The sequence below is a fragment of the Orbicella franksi genome, chromosome 10 (assembly GCF_964199315.1).
Source record: "Orbicella franksi chromosome 10, jaOrbFran1.1, whole genome shotgun sequence".
Taxonomy (NCBI): Eukaryota; Metazoa; Cnidaria; class Anthozoa; order Scleractinia; family Merulinidae; genus Orbicella; species Orbicella franksi.
In genome coordinates, this window is record NC_138154.1 from 8,300,042 (window position 1) to 8,324,280 (window position 24,239).

Sequence of the window (24,239 nt, forward strand, 5' to 3'; positions counted from 1 at the left end):
AATGGTTTTTATACACATTTGCATGTCTGTATATTTTTTCCATATGTAGCAGTGTTTTGCACCATGATACGACTTCCCCTCAGGTTTCAATAAGACAGCAACATAAAACTATTTATATGCTTCTTTTAACTAACAATTCCATTTAATGTCTATTTCTTGAGATCTCTTATTTGATGCCTTATATTAAATATAATTTAAAATAGCAGTAGCAACTGCAGTAAACAAGGACACTAGCTTCATAGAGCTTCGTAGATTAGGTTAAATAATACTGTGGTATTCTGTGGTAATTGCAGTAGTTAAAATGCTTATGTACATTTATCATTTAAAATATTTACATAATACCAATGATGAAGTGCTGCATAACATTATTATACACCAGGCTGCTACTATGGTCCTGTGCAGACAACTACATCTTCTTATTTTTGTACATTGCCTACTGGCTATCAAAATAATCATGCCTTACATGTAAATGCCAATTCTCTAAAAGAATAGTTAAATGCCAAACCAGTTAGTGGCAATTTCCCTAAATGAGAGAAATGGTTTTGATTGTGTGATACTATACCCCTAGGCCCTACATGGTGTAAAGGAAATTGGTTTTCTATACTACTGCAGTTTTCTGTTGTCACAAGATGTGTTAACATTTTTGACCTACAAAAATTAAGCAAATCCATAATGGCACATCTTGATGTGAATGATGTGGATGGAACTTATTTTATGGAGCAGACTAAACTAGGCTTCTTGTAAATGATTCATGATTTACTAATTTGAAGATAAATCCTCGGTAAAAGGTTTTCAGAAAAGTATATTATAGAACCAATGCAGTATTGGTAAATAGTATTGTATTGTGTTCTTGTGTTTGTGCCATTTCATGTTATTGTATCGTGTGACTTACATTGCACTTGTTGATTTACAGGTATGATAAAGCTCTCCTCATGATCAGCTATAAATTAGGACTTAAAGTATATTGCTATTGCCTGCATCACCATAGCTACAGGAATAATTATTACATTTTGAAGAAAACAACAACAACCAACATTTCTGCACATGTCAGCTGGTTACAGTATATTTGAATCATAAAATATTTTAGTGCAATATGCATTAAGTCTCCATTTATTATGGAAGCTTGGCAACTTTTCGATTTTCAATATAGAAACTATTCTTCTGTAGAAATGACAATTGCATCTGATCTGTTTCTGTGTTTAGGTTTCCTGAAATTTGTCAGAGTGGAGTTGCTTTGAAGCCACTGGCTCTTTACTACCAGTGCCAAGCAATCACATGTATTTTGTGTAGTTGCATAAGTCCTTTCAAGCCTGTTGACCACTGGGTGTATACTTTCTGAGCAGTGTTCAGCTTCCATGCCCATGGTGTGCTTGCAAATGGCTTTCTTAGGGACATGGAAAGTTAACGCATGAAACTTTCGAAGCAAGTTGGTGTTTGGAAAGTCTATAGGAAACCAGTGACCAAAGCTAGCACATCGGACCACAAGGAAGGCTACCTCATGGTGACAGAGAGGAGTACTGGCTGAGTACAGCTGGAGACAGTGTGAAAGTTTTGTCAAAAATGTTGACACCTTGTTCATGCTTCTTTGATCACTGAAAACTTTATGTTCTCCATTTTGAAGATTCACTCTGAGTGGTTTTAAACAATTTACAATTTTTCCCACGTTTTCAGGGTGGAGAATTTTGGCAACATCATTACCAACCAGAGCCCCTTTATGATACACTTGCCTCTTTAAATTCATCCTTTCTAGTACACCATCCAATCTCCTTTGGAAAGGCCCTTTCAAATTATGTATTTTGGCAACTATGGTAGTCAATTGTTCCTTGGCTGCTTTCAACTGGTCTTGATGTTGTTTTGCCTGGTGTTGTTGTTCATCCCTGCCCTTTTTAAACTCTTGTGCTGTTTCTCTTGCTTTACAGCTTCCACTGTGACCTACACAACCCAGTTCACGTTAGTGTGGTGAAATCTGGTTTAAGTGATGGAAGAGCATGTTAAATTTAAATGGCAAAGGTGTCACCCTGGTGGTGGAACAAGTGAAAAAGACTGTCACTGTTGTAGAAGTAGAGCGGAAGATCACTTCAAAGCCTTCCAACCTTAAAACGAAGAAGTCACTCCAGGATCCACTCCAGTGCAGAGGACTGCCACATCAAGGTACTAAACTGGAGCTTAAAGAACAACTTCAAACTTCTCTTGCACAACTGAGGGAGGACTATGAAAAGTCAGGGAAAGTATCTACTGCCGTAAACATGGACGAGAAGGTGACTGCAGACAGCATTTGTCTTGTAAGTGTTGATACGATAGCAATGGCGTCGAACAGTGACTCTTGTTTGTAACTTGTGGATCTAACACTGAACGGTGTTGGGATCACTGGAGCTGTCAAGGAATTTTCCCGATATCCCAGTGACTGCAAGTCCATGTATGCCATGTTTATTTCTAATCGAACACTTGTCATTTTGAATGACAAGGGCATAGCTAAGATTGATATGGCAACACAAGAACAGACCATTCTACTGTCAAATGGCACTCCCTCTTGTAAAGAAGTACGAGGCATTGCTCCTTTCGGGGATTGGGGAGAGACTTTACAGATATGGGGAGAAGGCAGATAAAGAAAGTTTCTTCAAATGGGACCATTCAAATCATTGCAGGCTCAGGAGAGGAAGGCAACAACGATGGCACTCGGGCCTCATTTTCCCAGCCTATGGGTATTTGCGTGGAGAATGAGAAGAATATTTTTATCACTGATGCACAGGTTGGAGCAGTAAAGTTAATAGCAGATGTTGGATGTGTAGTGAAATTTCTGGAAAACCTTGGAAAACTGTACCAATCTTTCTCTGTGCACCAGAAGCACAAGCGAACTCACACCTCAACACTGCAAGAAGCTGGAGAGATGATGAAATTCGTTTCTGGGTACCTTCAAGGCACTGTTCAATCAGTGCAGACATTACTGGGCAACAGCAAGGAGACCAATGGACCTGAAGGAACTGTTGCAAGCAAGACAACCAGGTCTGTTAACATGATAAATCAGGGACTGGCAAGGTTACAGAGCAACATCACAAAAATAAATCCAGCACTTACAGTTAACCCTGAAGCTCTCCTCACCACGAAAGTCAAGAACCTCCACGCAGTTTCCCATTTCAAACATCCAACATGTATGCAGTTACACTATGCCAGGGATTTTCGGACTACAGCCCTGCAATCAGCAAAAAGAATGACGCAGTGGTCCGCTTTTTACTTCACACACTCAACATCGTATTATCCTGTACCCTCGACACAAATTCACCTTCAAGATTTTCCAAGGATGATGCAACAAAACCTGCCAGTCATGAGTTCAGCTGACCAAGATCTGATGAGAAACTGGGCAAACACACATGGTAAGTGTGTTAGACAATGCACTGTCTGGCAAGAAACCACCAAGTATAAGGCTGGTACTCTCCCTCTGAACCTGTATCAGACTGCTGTCCACCAGGGAGAACGGCTCAAGTTTGCACCAGTTGAAAGAGTAGAACAACCTAAATTTTCAAAGCAAGAGGGAAGAGAAGGCGCACCTACATTGAGGGACCCAGGAGATGATCAGCTCTCCGAATACGATGACCACTCCTCCGACAACGACTCTGATGATTTTGCAGTGGAGGAAGATGGTGCCATTCGTGATATGCAGAACGAGGAACTCAGTTTCCTTTTTGCATCGTGCAGAATGTGAAGTGGACGGATAGTGAAAACAACTAACAAGGCTTTGCTTTGGACGTAATTTTTCAAAATGTAACGCTATGTAACTTTTGTTTAAAGAAAAACGTTCTTTTTTCCGTGAAGCGTGAAATGCCTGTTTAATTTTTTGTGAATTGTGAAAAGACCGTTTTATTTTCCGTGAAATGTGATCTAGACCCCCCCCCCTTTACCACCCTCTCTATTTAGCAGCCTCCTATAACAATCTTTGGCAATTTTAAAAGTCCTTTCCTCCCTGGCAAATTCCCACATTGCCCCCAGTGGCACTCACACAAGCATGTTCTAATCGCATCATGCAATTTAATAGCTTTCAAGATTTTAGAATATCATTTATTGCATTAGAACAGTTACCAGTAAGTGTATCTCCTTGGTATCATTGATTATTTTATTGTGTCTTTACTGAGAAGTTTGACTGGAAGTATTGTCACACTGCAGTGATTTTTGGAATGTTTGCTATTATTGATTTGTGACTCTTGTCATCTTCTTATCTGTTACTATCTAGGATTAGTACTTATCCGCAAAGACATCACGCAAATTTCTCATAACATCAAACCGAGGCTTGGTGGTGATCGCTCTGCGTGGTTTGTTGACGTTTAGAGAGAATACTGAGTTGCTCTTGTCAGCTTCTTCACTTTTTGTTTGAAATGCCACAATGGTGTATTGCGTTTGGCTGTACAAACTCTTCAGACATAGAAGTCAAAAAGTCCTGCATTGCTTACCACCGGAGAACAAAGAACTGCTTTCCAAATGGCTCACAAAAATTCAACAAACACGCCAGTTAGTGAAGCTATGAAGCTATGTGGTGACCACTTTGAAGCTGACTGCTCTAAGAGAAGCCTGGGTCCTTCACATGTCAACTTAAAACTAGGGTCTATTCCCACAAAGTTTTGCTTTGTGCAAGAAAAAACACAGAGCAAGCTTCCAGCAGAGCGAAAATCGGCCAAGCGAAAATAGCCGATTTCATACATAAACACGCCATTGGATGATTTGACAGAATGTGATGGCATCAAAAATGACAACACAAAGCTCGAGATCAAGGAGTCCAAAGTAGTACAGTTGAGAGGGAAAATCAAAGAATTGGAGCTATCCCTGGAGTGAGAAACTGTCAGAAGGAAAACAGCTGAAGCTGCCTTAGAAGCTAAGACATTCTCTGTGAAAAATTTGTGACAAGACGCAGAGGTTTTCAAGTTTTACACTGGTTTTACTGAGGAACAGTTTTGTTGCCTTTTGGAATTCTTGGGTGATGGAATAAGTAATCTGACCCACTGGGGATTATCAAATGCTTCCAATTCCAACAGTGAAGATTTAGGGGGTTCAAAACCTGGGCCCTCAAAGAAACTGGCTGCTGAAGATCAGCTACTTCTGGTGTCGACCAGGCTGCGTGTTGGAATGCTTGAACAAGATTTAGCTGTTTGTTTTGAGCTCTCTCAATCACACGTGTCAAGAATTATCATCACCTCGGTTAATGCCATGTTTCACCCCTTTAAAGAAATAGAAATCTTGCAAATACGTGAGTAGTCATTGGCAAACTCACCTGAAAAGGTGAGGGAGTCTTGTCCTACTTTAAGGTACATCACTGATGCTACTGAAATTTATATTGGAATCAGTGGTGACGGTGCCATAAACTTTGTCTCCACTTTAGAAGGTAGGTCAATTTCAGACAGGGATCTGACAGTGAAATCTGGCATAGGACTGGGCTAAGGTTGATGTGCTAGTGGCAGATGATCTTGAATCTATGGGTGTGAAGTTGAACATTCCCACTTTCTTAAAAGGGAAAGGTCAATTTGAGGAAGATGAACTTGTGGAAACTCGATGCATGGCCAAGTTTCGCATTCATGTTGAGTGAGCCATTGAGCAAGTCAAAACTTACCATACGTTGGACTATGTGCCAATCAAACTTCCTTGTTCAGCATCCATTCATGTTTGTCCTGAAATTTACGAGATTTGGAGTCTGCACTAACATTTAATTTCCCTGCAATGTGTGTAGCTGAAACCCACAGCTGCTGCTGAATACACCAGTCCCAAATTTATTGGGCGAAGGAATTCAATTTGGGGGATTTTGAGCCCCCCATATTATTAATATAAGCTACAGCTGTGGAACTGTCTATCTAGAGCTGGACGTGGCAGTTAATGGTTTCTTTGCAAAATGACTTGAGGGCAAAGAAAGCTACCTTTTTTGCGGCTATCGAAGCGATTCAGCATTTGCCGCCCACCTTTCTCTAGAATGACAAAGAAGGCAAGCACCTTTTGTTTATTTTTCACAAGCACTTTGTCACTTTGCTTATACCGTTTCTCTGGTCACTTCCGTGCTCTAATTCTTTTTTCTCTCAAATAAGGGAAATTAACACAGCAGAGGAAATTACAAGATGAAAGAAACAACAAGATGTTGGCCCTTCTGCAAAACAACAGCATTATGATACATTATGTAAACAAGTTTTCACCTGCAACTTTAACCTTTTTTAGAGGAGGAATAAGTATGTGTAGTCATTTTATTTAATGTATTTGGCCATTTTTCTTTTTACATATTTCCTTTATAGTCTGTTTATTTAGTTACTTATTTATTTGTTTATTTATTTACTTATTTATTTATCTATTTATTTATTTATGCATTTATTCATTCATTTAAATGTCACACAGCTGTCCCTCTTGTAACCTCCACTCCACTGGTTTGTTATAAAACTTGCTAAATGTCTGTGCAGATGCCCACCCAATGGTACTTAGGATCACGTCGAGTGGCACATCCTTGGCATTTGCCTTAGAGGCTGTTGCTGCTCTAGTACTAGGTGCAGTGAAGGTGGTTATGTCAATACCAGAGAGTTAAAAAACATCCTTGGTCCACCTCCAGATTGTGTCATGGGACACTGCTTTGTGTGGTTGTATGCAGCTAATAAACAGCTGTTTCTCACTGTTCTGCAGAGGCTTTGTTTTCTGGATGTATTCTTTTAATGTGGATAGTGGGCAAAGTGTGGGATCACTTATGTACTTCTTGATGACCAGGGGCTTACACATTTGGCCTGTTTTGCTAGTTTTAGTGTGGTTCTGCAGTTGGAACTGACAGGAAGTGGTGTTCACAGTCATACCATCTAGAGAGAGTAAGTACTTAGCCTTTCCTCACGGTCCTGTTACAAGCAATAGGCACCTTAAGATACCAGGACGGGACGAGCTAGGACGGCTACCGGAAGTAAATTTACTCAACCGGGCATGCGCACAAGAACTCTTGACTAATCTCTCTGCCGTCCTCGTCTCATCGAGGACGTCATTTCACCCGACTAGCATGTCCCCCTGGCCCTCTTGCCCTGCTAAATGTTCTAATCATCTTTATTTTCAGTTATATTGATAGGAATGTTTATAAGGTTCGCGTTTTTTGTGATTGTAATGTAGAATACTATGCTGACATATGAAAATGTGAATAAAAATATTCCTCATCTGTTTGTTTGTGTTTCAGTCACTGTTCAGTCACTGTCACGAGTGTGCAAGCTCAATACAAACTGTATGCAGAGAATACATCAGTGCAAGTACAGTCGGTAAAATGTTGTAAGAATGAATGCCATGGAGCATCTATTGAGCAAATAGAATGCACATTTTCAAACTGATGTTTAGTTGTTTTTTTATACTACCCGGAACTTGATGCAACATTTGTTTTATTTTCATGTTTGTTACAATTACAGATGGAAATTGAAATGTTCACCAAAAGTCAAGATTCTTTGGCGATAGAATTCTCAAATGCTCCGGTGGTAAAAAGCCATCTAAAGCAGGTCGATCAGATTGTTTGTTTAATTTTTTCATACAGAAATTCAGGTTTCTCTATTAAAGTATTGACAGACGTTTGCATCACTTATAAAGAAAATAAATTCAACATCACTGTTCACTATCGTTTAAGCTTAATAGGATAAGATTTCTACCATCTTTTTTATAGTCTAAAAAATGTTTGAATTATTGACATCACCGTTCTTTGCGAAAATACACACCTTGAGCATTTTGTTTTTGGCAACACGACAGGACCCGCAAAAGTTTCCCGCATCCTGGCCTTCCTGTCCTCGTATCTTAAGGTCCTTAATAGCAGCATCACTAATGTTAAAGACTTTTATGAAAGGGCGTCAGGTGGATGTAAGTTTCTGAGGTAACTTAACACTTTAGAAATATCCCAAATACAGTTGTATTTGGGTTGGGGTTTTCTGAGTTCGTAAATGCATTTGAAGAACCATGTCACCAAGGGGTGAGAACCAAAGTGTTTCCCACTGTCCATAGTAATAATGGACAAAATCGCAGATCATGCCATATTTATAGTGGAGTAACTCAGGCCCTGATTGTAAAGGGTCATGAGGAAGTCCAAGGACTCATTTATCTTTGGTGAACCATAAATAATGCCTTCTTGATGACAAACTGCCAACCACTTATCAGTGTATGTTTTGGATTGTTTTTGCGTGGTTACTCTGCAGGAAGCCATGAGGATCTTGGCAATGTCTGGAGAAACATTGTATTGTGTAAAGGATTCCTGGAGAGTGGACATATCATTAGGTCTTGCAGTATGTTGCAGTAGGCTGTTTGAGGGTTTCATTATCCAGGGTTGATTGCATGGCAGCTGTAGTGCCTGTGAGAATTAGGTTTGAGTTGGCCACACTGGGATGACAAGAATTCCTTTTGGTTGGTCCGGGGCAATTTTCTGTAGACATCTGGGCATTAAGCTGAAAGGGTGAAAGACATAGAAGTTAAACTTGCTCCAATCAATAGCGAGTGCATCTAAAAAGGCACACCCTGGGTCAGGTTTCCAGGAGCAATACAATGCAAGTTGACTATTTAGCTTAGTTGCAAACAGGTCAATGTTCAATTCTGGGTACAAGGACAAAATAACTTTGAAGGCTTCCTTGTTCAGCATCCATTCAAGTTTGTCCTGAAATTTACGAGATTAGGAGTCCCCACTAACATTAAATTTCACTGCATTGTGTGTAGCTGAAACCCACAGCTGCCACTGAATACACCAGTCCCAAATTTATTAGGCGAGGGAATTTAATTTTGGGGATTTTGAGGCCCCCCCCCCCCTCCATATTATGAATATAAGCTACAGCTGTGGAATTGTCTATCTGGAGCTGGACATGGCTGTTAATGGTTTCTTTGCAAAATGACTTGAGGGCAAAGAAAGCTGCCTGCAGTTCTAGGATGTTGATATGGCTAGTACTTTCCAAGGTTGTCCATCTCCCTCCAACTTCTTGGTCACCATACACTGCCCCCCTAGCCAAGGGTTGAGGCATCAGTCTGAATGATCATGCAAGAAGTTGGATGGGTAAAGTAACGAGATGAATGTGGCATGTTTTCAATCCACCATGTCAGCTCTGCTACTGAGCTGGATGTGAAAGTCATATGAGATTTGTAATCTCCCTTATGTGTTATCAGGGCATGGGTTTTGTCTCTCTCCAGGAAGCAGTAGTGTAAAGGCCCAAATTGGACACCTGCAAAGTTAGACACTACAAGGCCAATAACTTCTGCAACCTCTGACATTAGGGGCTTGGTCATATTTTGTAACCTTTTGCAGGCTTCTACAATTTGGAGAATTTTTTCCTCCATTTGTACAACAGTCATGCTAAAAGAGTCAAGCCTAAACCCTAAAAATGTGAGGGTCTGAGTAGGTATTATGACAGATTTTGTAGGTTGTAAGTGAAAGCCTGGGCAGTTGAACAAAAATGCTGTGGCTCTAATGTTGCTGCTACAATTTTTAGCATTGTCCCCTTGTAGGTAGGAGTCATCTATATACCCAGGTCAAGATGGCCCAGTGAATGTAGGGATGCATAAACTGGTTTAAGCACTTTAGTGAATATACATGGGGCACTGAACAAACCATTTGGCAAGCAAGTATACTGGTGTACCATTGAATGCAAATTTCAGGTATTTTTGGTGCTCTTTAGCAACTGGTACAGAGTAGAATGCATTTTTAAGGTCAACTGATGCCATTCAAGGGTGTCCATTTTAAAATGGTGGTATTGTACAAACGCATTGATAGGCTTGAGGTTAAGTATCGTATGGGTGTGACCTATCTGGTTTAGGTCTAAGGAATATAGGGGAAACAAATTCCCCAGGTTCTGGTGAGGAAACTTTGAGGAAACCTTTTATAAGTAATTTGTCAATTTCCTCAGTGACAATGTCATGCTGCGACTGATTAAATGTTTGACCTGGCACATACCCTATGCCATCTCATGGGATCTCTATGCCTCCAGTCATATCATAGAATTGCATTTTGAAGATGGGCTCATGAGGAGACAAAAATATCTAACTTGTGAGTATCAGACCATGTTTTCAAACCCATAAGGGTGCCAAAATCGGATGAATTATATTATTTTCTAAATTACAAAATGGTAATAATCGTAATCATAATCATAATCATAATAACAATAACAATAATATTTATTACAGGAAGTTCACTCAGCTACCGGTGATACACAGAGAGGTCCTGTTCATCATCATCATCATCATCATAATCTAGACCGACTGTTTCAGGTACTGTAACAAATGTAAACACGAAGTGATGCATCATGTGTGGTCAACTACAGTGGAAGAGCCTCAACTCTTGATAATCCAACTAATGAGATTTAACAACAGAGGAAAGAAACTGAAGAAAAAAATGAAATTGGCACAGTACGAATGGATGCATTGTTCTCTGTTAATTGGCATGCAATTCAATTGTGGGATGTTTTTTAGTCACTGTCAATCTTTACCATTTAATTATTTCTAGAAATTAGCGAGTTGTGTTCTCTTTTATCTCCTTTAAAGAGATTGACATTTCAGCTGTATGTTCCATTCAGCCAGGAGTCAATCTTTCCTACTCTTTAGTGGGAGTTATTGTAAGTAGGACCAAAACATACTGGTACTTCAAAGAGTTTTTTCTTTTCTTTTTTTGGGCTAACTGTGCAAGGGAAACTCCAATGAAACTTTTGCAACTGACATTTTCATTGAAATTGTCATTTTAACTACATCAAGGTTCAACCAGCATTGCAGGCCATTGTAAGTAAAGTTCATTGAAATTTAGAACCGTAATTGTCACCGACAATTTGAAAAACATAATTTTACCATTCCAAAATACTCTTCCACTTTATCACTTTATTTCTGGATGAATAGACACCTCACTATTGAAGCTCCAAGGATGCTGGCACTTATTTGATGATGAACACATTTCAAAAGTCAACGACACTAATGTGGCAGCAGAGCTGGAAGTATATTGTAATGATTCCTACAATGTTTATGTTACTCTGTTATTTGACTCTTTAGGAATGAGGGAAGGGGTTCATTGCTGTAATGCACTGTTGTACAATTAACAGCGAAGCGGATATTTGCTGTTCTTAGAGAAGACAACGGATGCCAAACCAGTTCCCAGTCAGAAGCCAACCTGCAAATACTCCCCAATGGAGAAAGGCAAGTCCATCATGATGACAGTACTGTTACTGTCCATTTCACATCCCTAGTCTCAGTTGGGTTTTATCAGTGAAAACACAGGTGTCCTTATTTTTAGAAGCCTCAGAAGTTCATTCTGCAACAATTACATCTGGGCCACAAGCAGACAGTCCTTCCACAGAGGCTAGCACAACCTTTGCAATCTCGTTTCTTCACGGATACCTGCGTGTAATGTTCTGTGGTTCCACATTACGTATCATAAGAAATATTTAGTGTTCAGTTGAATTGAAATTAACCAAATTACCCTTCTTTATAATCACTCTCACATTGGCCAAAAACAATGATGGCATATGTTGCTTGAATCAAATCATCATCAATGAGGTCAGTTAAATGGTATCGCGTGAATTCAGTTTTACCAGTAGATAAGTTGCCTCTCTCCTATTAAACAATCAGTGAACAAAGTGGCGTAAATAAAGGCAGATGACACTGCAAACCTTTCATGCCCATTTCTCTCTTGTGAATTTCACAATGACGGTTATTGATTATGTATTTACCCTTGTATAAAGCGCACTTTTTCCCAGAGTAGGTTCCAACTTTGAGATACATATTATGCACTGAGCAATGGTTTGCCCCAGTATGGGGGGTTGAGCAACCCAGGGAAATTAGACTTCATAAAGCGCATGTGGGTTGGGATTTTGACATCCACAACGGTCCCCAGGGTGGGAAATTTAACTCCACCACTATCATGAAAAGTTCAGAGGATCTGGGAATGAGTGATGAGTGCTGTGCTATCTTGGAAAATACCCAGAATTCTTTTAAGCGAGTTTCCCGCGTCCAAGGATAGCTGAATAAAAGATAAGGAATATTGTGTTGTTTTTTAAGTCTATCAGTGCTCTGTCTTAAAAGTTCTATAACATAAGGTATCTTTCCTTCAGCTTTGAGAAGAAATATTCGTAAAAAAGCTCATTTAGATCAAAATTTACTTCCTACTTGCATGTCTTCACTAGATGCTGCCCAGCCATAAGTTTTCAATGTTCTCTGTGTTTATAGATTTGGAACTGGAAGTGGCCAAAAGAAGATTCATGCCTCAGCTTCTGAGGGTGTAAAGGTTTGGCAGAGGCCATCAGAGGATTTGGTTAGACTGCCAAGTTTATTCTTCGTGAGTATCAGCAAAGATTTATTGTGGATACTGAAGCGATTCAGCATTTGCTGCCCACCTTCTTTGCCTAGAATGACGAAGAAGGCAAGCACCTTTTGTTTATTTTTCACAAGCACTTTGTCATTTTGCTTGTGCCGTCTCTCTGGTCACTTCCGTTTTCTAATTCTTTTTCCTCTCAAATAAGGGAAATTGACACAGCAGAGGAAATTACAAGATCAGAGAAAAAAGAAGATTATGGCCCTTCTACAAAACGACAACACCATGTTGAAGGTGATACATTATGTGAACAAGTTTTCACCTGCAACTTTGACCTTTTTTAGAGGAGGAATAAGTATGTGTAGTCATTTGGTAATCCTCTGGTCTGCCTCGGAAGAAGGGTCGAAGATTTCACAGCAACTCAAAAGGCGTATTGAGGTGACAGAAAGATATCCTGAAATTGAACTAGCATATTTGATTGGATGGCCGTCCTGCAGAAGTTCAAGCCTCCAGTCAGAGCCACTTTCCATGTTGTTCCAAACAGATTACTTGATACAGTAACAAGCAACTATAGCAAAAGGATAGATGTTGTATTCGATGTATATCAAGAACAATCTATTAAGAATGTGGAGAGGTCAGAAAGGGCTTCCAAATCTGACAGAATCAAGTACAAGAACATTCTGCCTGGTTACAAGGTTAAGTCATGGAGCAAACTGTCGAGTGCTGCCTCAAACAAGGTTGAGATTGTGAAGTTGCTTGTGTCTCAGTGGGAAAAGGAAGAGTTCAGGGGCAAGCTTGGTGACAGAACATTGTATGTTACTATTCAGGATGAATGCTAGAAGTTAGACTCCACCATGTCTGAGCCGGTTCCTGAATTGAAGTGCAATCACAAAGAAGCTGACACATGCATGATCCTCCATGCACAGCATGCTGGCAGTACGTGATAGTTATTCCGAGGATACAGGTGTCCAAATCCTGCTTCTTAGCCATGGTCAAGCCCTTGGAAAGTGTTACATAAAGAAAGACAGAAGCACGAAGACTAGCATAATTGAACTGTCCATTGTGGCAGAGAGTCTTTTCAAGCAGCTAAGTCCAGGCATATCAGAGTACATGCATTGACAGGATGTGAGACAGTATCCGCATCTTCTGGAAAGGGAAAGTGGAATGCAATCCAACTACTTCTCAAGAATGAAAGTTGTGTGAAAGCAATGGTGGAAATAGGAGAGACATGGAGTGTATCCAATGCAACATTTAATGCTGCTGAAGCTCTAGTATGTCACCTGTATGGAAAGAAAGGCCAGAATGTGGATCTGTTACACTATAAGCTGTTCTGTGCAAAGGGAAGAAAAGTAGATCCAGAAGCACTGCCATGTAGGACGTCGCTGCATCTACACATGAAGTGTGCCAATTATCAAGCAGTTATCTGGAGAACAGCTGTGATTCTGCATCCAGATGTTCCCTCTCCTCACGGGCACAGCTGAAAAGTATGCAGTACATCGAAGCTAGTGGAATTTGTCTGGCTTGGAACTAAGCCTGCTCCAGAAGAAGTCCTCAAACTAATGTCTTGCACATGCAAAAGAGTTTACTCTGTGGAAACATGCTCTTGTTTGAGAGCTGGACTCAAATCACTGACATGTGTACTTTGCAATGTGAGAACACGGTGTTAGATAACGTTCTTGAGAATGAAAATCCAGATGGAAGTGATGACAAAGATGCTGATGATTGACTACATTAATCACAGCTTAAATCAGCCAGTAAAGGTTTCGAAACATTTATGTTTTGCTTATTCATATTAACCTCTGAATACTTCGGTGACTTCAGTTCCCACTTTCTTTCCAGTTCTAATCCTGTCTGTCTGAAACATAAGGATGCTAATCTGCGTAGTCTAGAACCATGACAACTCATAAAGTGATCAAACAAACGAAAGAATTTGTAAGTATTGTGCTTTAAAAACCTCACTTGTAAATTAAAACTAAATAGAAAGTGGAGTAAAAAAGTTTTATTGAAAGGTCATCCTGCCTGTGGACAAGAAAAGTAAGGAAAACTAAAAAAATTTGCATAAACTCTGAAAAATGACGTCATTCATGACGTCATATTGTTATTGTTCCAATAATGACAAGAACATGAAATATACATATGGATTCCCTTAAATACATCCTTCATTAATGTTTTAACCTGCTTTGGGTATAATTTTATGAACCTGCATACTCTACAAGAAAATCTCATTTAACACAAAATGGCAGCTATTGGTTGAGTTGAATGAGCACATTTCAAACATGACTTTTAGAATGAAGGCTACCGTTATTGTGTGATGCATTATATATATACTTAGTATTTTCACCAGTTGTAAATAATTAATGTCTTAATTTTTTTTATTATCAGGAGATAAACTAGAAAGGGATAACCTCTTTTATCTCCTTTTCACTTTCCTGTGGATTTGTGAATAAACAGTCATTATTTTATTATTATTTATTTTAGGTAAGTAGAACCTTAGTCATTCAATTTCTTTGATATACTTACCAATACAAGTTTAAGGAAGTACATCAAGGAACCAGAATAGCGAACTTCACCAATTGACATCCTTTATAACACAAGTTTCACCAACAGGCAAAAGTAAAAAACACAAAGGATGCAAATGGCCTATGAGATCCTGGAGGGGAGGATATCATGAGTATAAATTCCTTTAATGTTGAGCAGGGCACAAGGACATAGTACAATCTATTGGTATGTAAAGTCGAAATGGCATTATTTGTTTACATGTACATTATAAATCAACATGTCACGATATAACGTAACAAGCTCAAATCTTATGTTACAGCTTTACGAGTCTTGCACAATTTAGAAACACAGTACTGTTTTGCCCACAGGGTGATGCAAGGTATACAGCTACATGCAGTGAGCAGAGATCAGTGATAACCTTAGCCAATGCAATACCTCAATGATTAGTAGATTTAAATTTTGAATTTCTTACCATGGAAAACTGACTCATACTGAATTTGCTGCAATGACAGTAAAACCCAAAGAAAGCTACCAGCAGGGTGCAAAGATGAAGCTCAGACGTCGCTCAAAATTAAAGATCAGAAATGACAAATTGTAGCAAGGGAAAAGCTGAGGGCATAGGAAAAATAGTACATCAGTAATAGCAGGAAGGCTGAAGGGTGCATATGTACGTCTGTGTGTTGGTCCTTGAACGTAAGCACCATGTGGCTGAATTGTTTGATTTATCTTCATTTTCATGGTTTTAGAAACCACAGCCCTACACTTCATCCACATCTTCTGACTTTAAACCTGCCGAGTTATCAAATTTGGTGAGCAGTTGCTTGTTTAAAGTGGCATGCACAGAGATACATTAATGTACATCAATTTTTGTTAATAGTTGAAGAAAAGGAAACTATTCGAGAGTATCAGAAAAGACATGAAGAAACACGAAGTTCTCCAACAATCTAAAAGGCTGTGCATGCCCACGGAACATACAGACAATACTGCTTTCATCTCTGATGATGGGGATCATGAAGATCAAGCAGTAATTAATCTCGTTCTTGAAGATAAAAAAGGAGAACAGTTGATGGAGTATCACTTTCAGGTAACCCCCCAGACGGTGGAAGAGAGGGTGAAGGCCATGAAAGATTATCTCCTGGAAATTGCAGGCATCCCACCATCAGAGGATACACCCCTTCCTAACTTGGAGTGCCACCAAGCATGCTTTTTACTTGGGGGCTACCATAAGCATTAAAAGAATCTGGAAACCTACAATTTGGGTGCCAACACATTTTCCTATTACATCTTCCCCGATGTGATGCATCGCTGGGAAAACCTTTTCAAGGCCGAAAAAGAAGGAAAAGGCTTTATCCCACTTATGGCATCTATGGATACTTTTTTGAAATACGACTTGCCGGAATGTATTCTGGACCAATGCTATTATGTGAATACTGCTCTCATTTTTGAGGTAGTAAAGAAAATCATTATGGACTTAAAAAACTGCTCGTACAAGATGGCAACAGGATCAGTCTGAGGATAAATGTGCCAACCAAGACACCCTATGGTATGGAATGGGATTCTCTCATTGAAGAAAAGAAACAGAGAAGGAAGCTTGCCCTGGCTCACAGACAAAGCAATCATAAACAGCCAACACCCACAAAGTGTTACGTACCTGGAATTAATGTTATGCGTGTTCCATGATTGTAATCAGAAGTTACTTTGACTTGACATTTTCTTTCCATTAATTTTTATTCTTACCTGGACTAAGAGGACAGTAAGCTTTAAGATGATACCAAGTTCATGTCAGTTGAAAAGTCACATGACGAGCTATTCACTTCCAGAAAAGCAGTACAAGTGCGTATGTTATTAAAGCACAATGTTTATGTGAACATTTTTGATAGTAATTGCATTGAGATGGGTGCAGAAGCCATTGAGATGGACTAATAAGACAGTAGGTGTTAAAATGATAACAAGTTGGTGTCAGTTGAAAAGTCAAGTGACAAGTTATTCACTTCTGAACAAAGGATATGCATGGCATCTTTTTCAAGTTTGTGTGAGTGTTTGGTGCAAATCAATGGCTTTGACAGCTAGAAAATGTCTTTGAACAGTTGGTAAGGACATTTAACTGATTTTATGCAGTAATCTCTTCTGCCGACTTTTCATTCAAATTTACAGACAGTTTCAGCCAGTTGGATTAGCAGATGATGAATTGGCTGGCAGTGAATTGGCAGACAACTTCAGTTCGGCTGAACTTTTGTCTTGGGACTTCCATAACATAGTAGCCAGGTATTACATCGCACTATGAAAAACTAGTTTCCAGGCTCTTCGCCTAGAGTACCATAAATCCTTGAATTACCGCATACCTGGAATAAGTGCCCCCTTCAAATAAGAGCCCCTCTTATCAGCCAAAATTTAAAATAATCACCCCCTCAAATAAGTGCCCCCTCCCCTCCCCTCCCCTCCCCTAATCTTGTGGACGAGTAATGAGACAACAAAGGATGTATAGTTTTTGTCGTGTAGTATGAGATTTGTACATTTTTTCAATTTGTGAACACATAAAGTTTGGAAAAAAGTTACAAGTACTAACAGTGCCACAATTTAAACTTTATGCACAGATGATGTATTAAAGATGATCATGTCAGGCCATGATTTGGGAAAAATTTAATAAGCGCCCCCCCTTCCACTCAATTAAGTGCCACCCTTGAATATGTGCCCCCGTCTACTCCAAATTTTGAAATAAGTGCCCTGGGCACTAATTTGACGATTTATGGAAGGTCAGAACACCTGGACATTTAAAATTTGTCACAAACGAAACAGCGTGCTTTTGTCGCTGTTTTAGGAGAAAAACTACCTCAAAATAATCAATCTCTTCAAACACTTCCCTTGACATCAACAAATATGCTTCCTTTGAACATTTCGTTTTGCATCAATGAATGTACTCAACAAACGGTCAAAGCGGAGCGCTCAAAGTAGAGGTCACAGATTCAAGTCTGTCCATCATAATCATAGACTTTCTATGCAGTGGAGCCTGGGAACTGCTAACAAACAGATAACCTGAAGTCAAGATATCAGGACAAAAACAGGAGGCTGTCCTAAGTGTGCAACAGATAGTTTTTTAAAAAAAACTGAGGGAGGCACTTTGCTACTAATGCATCTGAGGACTAGAATCTTGCTCAAGTTTGTTCGTCTACCATTTGTGTAGTATTTTTATTGATGGTAAATTGTGTTTCTTTAAAATAATTTGACTGGAGGTTATAATAATAATAATAATAATAATAACATTTATAATGCGCAAATTTCCTAAAATGCTCAAATGCGCATGACAAGATTAAAAACGGAATAAAAAGGCTAAAAAGCTACAATTACAATTAAAAGAAAACTTACAATGATTTTAAAAAGCTTAAATCACAATTAAAAGTAAACTTACAATAATAAAAACAACTATGATAAAAATGCATCACGGAAAAGGTGAGGTTTTAGCTTGGCTTTAGTTTTTAGCTTTGTTCCCGCTTCTGTCTTGTAGAATGGCTGCTCAAGTAAAATCCTTGGTGTTGGTAAATGTGCAAAATGAAATGATAAAAGTGCCAATTCTGTCATAACAAGAATATCGAAAAAAGTATTGAAAGAATCAGAGTTTTGTTGAAATGTCATGAATGCCAGAATCAACATCTTGGGAAAAATATTTCTCTCCCCCATTCTGCATTCAGGAAAGCTTCATGGAATGGGAAGAGTATATGGAACCTTGTTGATTGTTGGATACCAAAAAAACTAATCTTTTAAAATCTTCTATCATAAGCTTCAATACAATGAATTAATTGAGGAAGGCTGAACTGGATTTAGCCACAGATTAGCCAAAGAGATTAATAATTGGGCAGAATCTTCAAGATGTCACTTGGGATTCAGAGAGGAGAAAAAACAGTGCAAAGAAAAATTCAGGAGATTAGAAAAAAAAGCATCAATAAATTCAAAAGAGGGCCAAAGAGGTCCAAGTAAAAATTCATTGATCACACCAAACAGCATCAGCCAAGGATAAGGAAAGAATTTAGAGAAGACTGACACTCAGCACAGTCATTTTTAAGGCCTTTACAATTTTATTGCCACCAAGGTTGAAGTTGTTAATAATGATAATCAGCAGCATGACACCATTTCATTGGTGGAAGAGGAAGAACTCTAACTCCTTAACTGTGAACCAAAGGAGCTGACTGACAATGATTCTGATGACATCCCTATCTGGGTTTACATTAAATGAAACCTGCAAGAGCTGGCCATGAAGTGCAGAGACTGGCCTACAATCAGCTACATGCCAATTGGAATCTGAAAAGTAGACTAGGAGAGGCAGAGAGGGTAAAGATTTAATTCAAAGAAAGTCTTGAGGAAGAGACAAAAAGGCTGCAAAAAATTGAGTATTGAACGTGGTCACTATTAACAAAGTAGAGATCAACAAGTATGAAAGAAACTTTTGGAAAAGACTGAAAGTTGAAAATATCCGTACACAGTTTTTAACGAAAGGATGCAGTCAAATTTAAAGGGAATAACTCTGAATAATCATAAGTATAGCACTGATAATTTTTTAGGAAGAGATTGGAATTTCTAGCCAGTGTCTGTGATTTAGCAGCTCCAGATCAAAACTCTGCCTGTATTTGGTGCAAGTGCCCAAGACATAAAAGGTTTGACATCAGTAAAAAGTGGTCCTCTTCTAACAAATCTCTTAGGGCAAGAGACTTAAAGAAGTAAGCATGCAAGAGTTCAACAATATAATTGCAAAACCAATCCATTATTTAGTTTTATTCCTGTTGACCATGTGATGACTGATACACTCTACTTGCTTTTTGAGAATTTCTGATAGTCTAATTTAACTTCTTACCAGGGAACTTTGCAAAAAGGCACCATTGGCAAGGTATCTTCTTTTTCGAATGGGTTTTGTCAACACAGGTTTAAGCACATGGCTCTGTATGGAAAATTTGAGAAAGATTGTGGAAATGGTGGCTTTGAATTGAAAATTAATAAGGACATCAAGAAGTTGGAGTACCAGGATCTTACAGGACCTGAAAAAATCATGCTTTTTCAACACAAATTTCCTGGTACAACATAACTAAAATTTCCATCTTAATTTATGATCCTTTCATTCCTCTTCCTGCCAACATAAAAATACAAGTTTCATTAGAGCAGACTTCATAAACAAATTTGTTCCTCTGATAGCTTTTTGATGTAATCCTTCCACGACTTTCACTGAAAACATCTCCATAATTTGGAATTTCAATACATACCTTTCAATCCTCTCTGCCCACAGAGTACAACTTCATTGTATCACTGGCACATTATTTTCATTGCATGGCCTCCATTCACTGAATTTCTCACTCTGTTCTTTGAAATAAATTTTGAACATGTTTCTCACTTTGTCAACCCAGCTATCTCCAGTAGATGATTTTGCTCTATAGCTTCTGTGAGTTTCTCAATTAGTCTCTTCAGAACATTGCAGTCCCCCTTCAACCTGTTTTCCACCATCTTGAAAAATGGCACTCTTTTCATATTTAATTACACTGCAAGTCAGGTGTGTAATATGGAGGATTGGGGCCAATTTAGACAAATGTTGAGGTTATTCATGGATAATGAGTCTAATAAAACTGAAAAACTCAAGTTCAATAATCGTTTTAGAAACATCAAAATCAAGAACACAAGCATTACATGTATAAACCACCATCTTTTCATCCTACAGATACCTTTCAAACTCACTTGTAACCATTGAATCACAACAATTGACAAACATAAGAGCAATTGTGAAAACACCCATGCGAGTGCCCTGATTTCAAAGAGCAATTAGTTGATGCTGAGCCAAAAATATTAATATGAGCTCCAAACACCTCAAAATCAAAATCCTTGCAATACAAACACTTTCCCATTACTTCTCATGCCGTGCCTGTGAAAAAAAAAAAAAAGCTACAGGACCTGCCAAATCATAACTATGTCAGGCATGCAAACTGACACACAGATACACAAAACCAAACACTGATACGCCAATTTGTTTCAGGCAGTTACTAGTCAAAGGTACTAACCAGTTCCCCAGAAAAGGAGTCACTGAAATTTGCTTGCATTCAGTGTGTATCATTTATACACACTAAATTTGAGTTCAATCAGACTAAACCAAAGTTCAAAGACAATCATACTTGTCTGCGGTGAGGAGCCTGTAATAAAGTTTTCCCACTCAAACCATTTACTTCACACAACAATTTGTTTTCTCTGCCATGTTGACATTTTGTCCGTGATCTTTCAAACACAATTTATTCCTTGTGATGTCATGACTAGTACTTAAGCTAGACTAGTATGCCTGCACATCATGCTCTATTTGTGATGTCACTCCTGATCCTTGACTACTCCAGATCCTGGAGTGATCTTGGAGAAGGCTCAAAACATGCCAGATCTACTACTAACATTACATATTTCAAACTCCTGCATGTTTAGTGAAAGGATTCAGCACCTTTACAAATTTTTCTTTATTTGTAAAATAGAGTTAACAATTTGGAGCGATACAAATATATATGCAATATTGAAGTAATGTAATTATGGCAGCTTAATCAGTGGGTTACCTTCAACAGATGTAAACACCCGAACTCTATCCCTCAAGAGACCCTATCTTACTGTTATACAGGACTGCTCTAATAATTATTGTTATGTTAAACAATGAACTGCTTAACTTGCAAGCCATGTGAAGAATTTAGAATGCATTAATTACTTGCTGTAACTGATAGAAAGTTATGCCTTATCATACTTTTATCTGTGGTTGTGGCTGGTTTTACAAACCTCAAAACAAGAATGTGCTGTCACATTGTGTAATCGATACAACTTATGCCTTATCAAGCCTTAATACATAGTTGCATGTTTGCATGTACGCATTTTATACAGCACCTTTGTTGCCGTGTGTTCAACACTAGTATCCTTGCTTACTGTAGTGCCTTTTTTTGTGGCCATGCCTTTCTTTTCGAACCGTCCTAACTGCCCTGCCAGTTACAATCCAAACGTCATGTCTCTTCTCGAGTTATGGGTTTTACCCAAGGACAGTTAAATTCTTCTGGCATCCGCTCAGAATCTCATGATTACAGGCACTAAGGCCCAACTTGCCCAGCCTGTTTTTGAGCATGATCACAAACATGGTAATCCTGGCTGTTCAACCACGTCCCTGACGTCGGCTCCCGTTGAAGAACGCTCCTGTTCCCCCTACCGGCCCAAATGCCGCCACAGTTCCCTTGATCGTCAAAACAGTCAAACAACCATTTTTGAGCCAGCAGCTCAATCAGCTACGCTAACTCATTGCTGAGGCTGTTGGTTCCGCACATCCTGGCCACATCCTGGGCAGTTCTAATGCCCACGTTACTCTTCTTTGTGTGGTGAGTTTGCAACATCTGCGACAAGAATCGGAACGTGAAGGAAACCATGATGGCCTCCCGTCAACAGGGCCCTGGCCCCTGTCAGTGGACCCAGCCAATATGGTGCCCACAGAGCTTCCACTAATGTGAGTACATTGACTTTAATGACCTTCTGTTATCCAACTTGTACCCTGTTCATTCTTCTCCATCTCCAAATATCTTTACTTTGGCAATCAATCCTCAAGACACATCTACCTTAGCATTCATCCCTACCTAGCAAAAGAAACGCCATACCAATGGCCTCTCCTCATGGCTTGAGGCCTGGAATGTCTACCTATGCACCCTTCTTGCTAGTTTCCCTCATCTGACCCCAGACCTCCTCGTCTACCAGGATCAAATCTGTAAATTCAGCAGGAAATTTAAGTCTTCAGCCTGGCTTATGTACGCCACTGCCTTGCACCACATGGCAGCCTCCAACATCTCAGCCCCATGGTCAAAGGTTAACAAGCAGCTCTACAACGACATTCTGAAGGAGGAGACCCTATTGCATCTCCTGTCATAGCTTTGGCCATCGCACTCTAGCCTGCACTGTGCGTTCCAAGTCCAACCAGCCCTGCCGTTCTTACATGGCCTACTCACTCCCTTCCTTGCCTGACCCCTCTCAAAGTAGTACCAGTTCCTCCAACCAACCATCTTGACCCCAACAGCTCCAGCCATCTGCCATCTGCCATCTACCATCTGCCACCTGTTATCTGTCATGACTGCTTTTGCTACTGCCCAAACTGTCAATATCAGCACATCTGCAACAAGCCAGACCACAGAGGCAACCATCCTGGCTCGCACTGCCCCAAAGGAAACTGATTCTATCATCACAACCTCTTCACTCAGTCCCCCAACTACTCCTATTCATATTTCCAACTTTGCTCATCAACTTGCAAATCATCCAGTCCAACAGTTTGCTTCTGATCTAATTAGTTACCAACTATTACTATAAAAGTGAAAAATTTCAATAAGACTCAAGTATGCATTATTATATTATTTAATTATATCAATAATTATCAATAAGTTAAAGATTTCTAAAATCATTTAACTATTGTTAATGTCATAATATTGTTCAATTTCTTTAACATTGCAGTTGCCTTTGAAGAACAACCACAAAACATCAAAATTTTATTTAGATTTCCATACTTATGGAAAAGATATAGCTATAAACAGAGCAATCTTGAAATGAAATTCTTAAATTGATTGTTGACTACTTTTCATTGTTCTTAACAAGATTTGACCAACTGGGCATATGCCACTCCTAAGGAAAACCAAATGGACAGCAAGCATCAGTGTCAGTGAGGCTGCTGCACAAAGTGCAAATTGGTGATTCCATTTCAGACAGCATCACCATCAACTGATCTCATCAGAGAGTCCACCAAGGAATGATGACCATTTTCAGTTTTTACATCATTTGTTCAGGCTCACACACAACCCAAACCAAATACCCCCAGTGGATCAAAACCTGCAAACACCCAGTGGTTCTTAGTTTACTGAAAGGATACTTTTATTAAACAACAGATTTCAGCACAATCCAAGCCCATCTTTGACAAACACATTTGAAAGACACAAGGTCTTATAAATATGTATTTTGATTACTTTCCACTGAAGGATTAATTTTCAAGAAGACTCAAGTATCTCTTGTTATAATCTCATTATTATAATTATTAGTACACTGTAAGTTAAAGAGTTGTAATATTATTTAAGTATTATTTACCTGCAGTTATCACTTTGTGGCATTTTTTCAAAACATTTTCAGTTTTACAACATTTATTCAGGTTCACACACAGATGCACACACCTGATTTTGTTTTGCATAGAATTGATTTTGTTTTTCTGTAAATTGAACCATGGTCATGTAACATGGCATGCTGGCTGCCATCGTGATTAAAGTTGTTGTAATTATCCAAGTTTATCTTTTCTACTAATTGGCCATTACCACATAAATTACTTTCTAATTGTCAGCCATGCTTGACAAGAAATATCAACACTTCTCTGTCTGATACTGTGACAAGGCGATGAATATTTTCACCTTCATGATTAAAGAATGATCAGGAGGTTTGTGTTTAAATAAGCGAATTGTGGAAATTCACCCTAGACAATGTTTTCTTAACACTGTGG

The 24,239-nt window shown here is 39.0% G+C and overlaps 3 protein-coding genes, 1 long non-coding RNA gene and 1 pseudogene across 4 annotated transcripts in view; 2 read left to right on the forward strand and 3 right to left on the reverse strand.

Moving 5' to 3' along the window:
• LOC145500997 (uncharacterized) overlaps positions 1–24,239 on the forward strand; it is a 383,300-nt gene that overhangs the window by 180,356 nt on the left and 178,705 nt on the right. The gene's annotated exons all lie outside the window — the stretch shown is intronic.
• Positions 1,144–1,951, reverse strand: LOC145501588 (uncharacterized; the record flags this gene model as incomplete). Its single annotated transcript, XM_081481030.1, has 1 exon — positions 1,144–1,951. A coding segment is annotated over one exon (798 nt), but the record flags the coding sequence as incomplete, so codon positions are not given.
• Positions 2,518–3,700, forward strand: LOC145501029 (uncharacterized; annotated as a pseudogene).
• The window catches only part of LOC145501160 (uncharacterized), a 29,060-nt gene continuing 13,058 nt past the window's right edge, over positions 8,238–24,239 (reverse strand). Inside the window, exon 3 of the long non-coding RNA XR_014051201.1 lies at positions 8,238–8,408. This is a non-coding gene — a long non-coding RNA (uncharacterized LOC145501160). The remainder of the gene's footprint in view (positions 8,409–24,239) is intronic.
• The window catches only part of LOC145501057 (uncharacterized), a 176,870-nt gene continuing 163,506 nt past the window's right edge, over positions 10,876–24,239 (reverse strand). The window contains exon 2 of the mRNA XM_081480620.1: positions 10,876–10,959. The gene's annotated coding sequence lies outside the window, so the exon portion shown is untranslated. The remainder of the gene's footprint in view (positions 10,960–24,239) is intronic.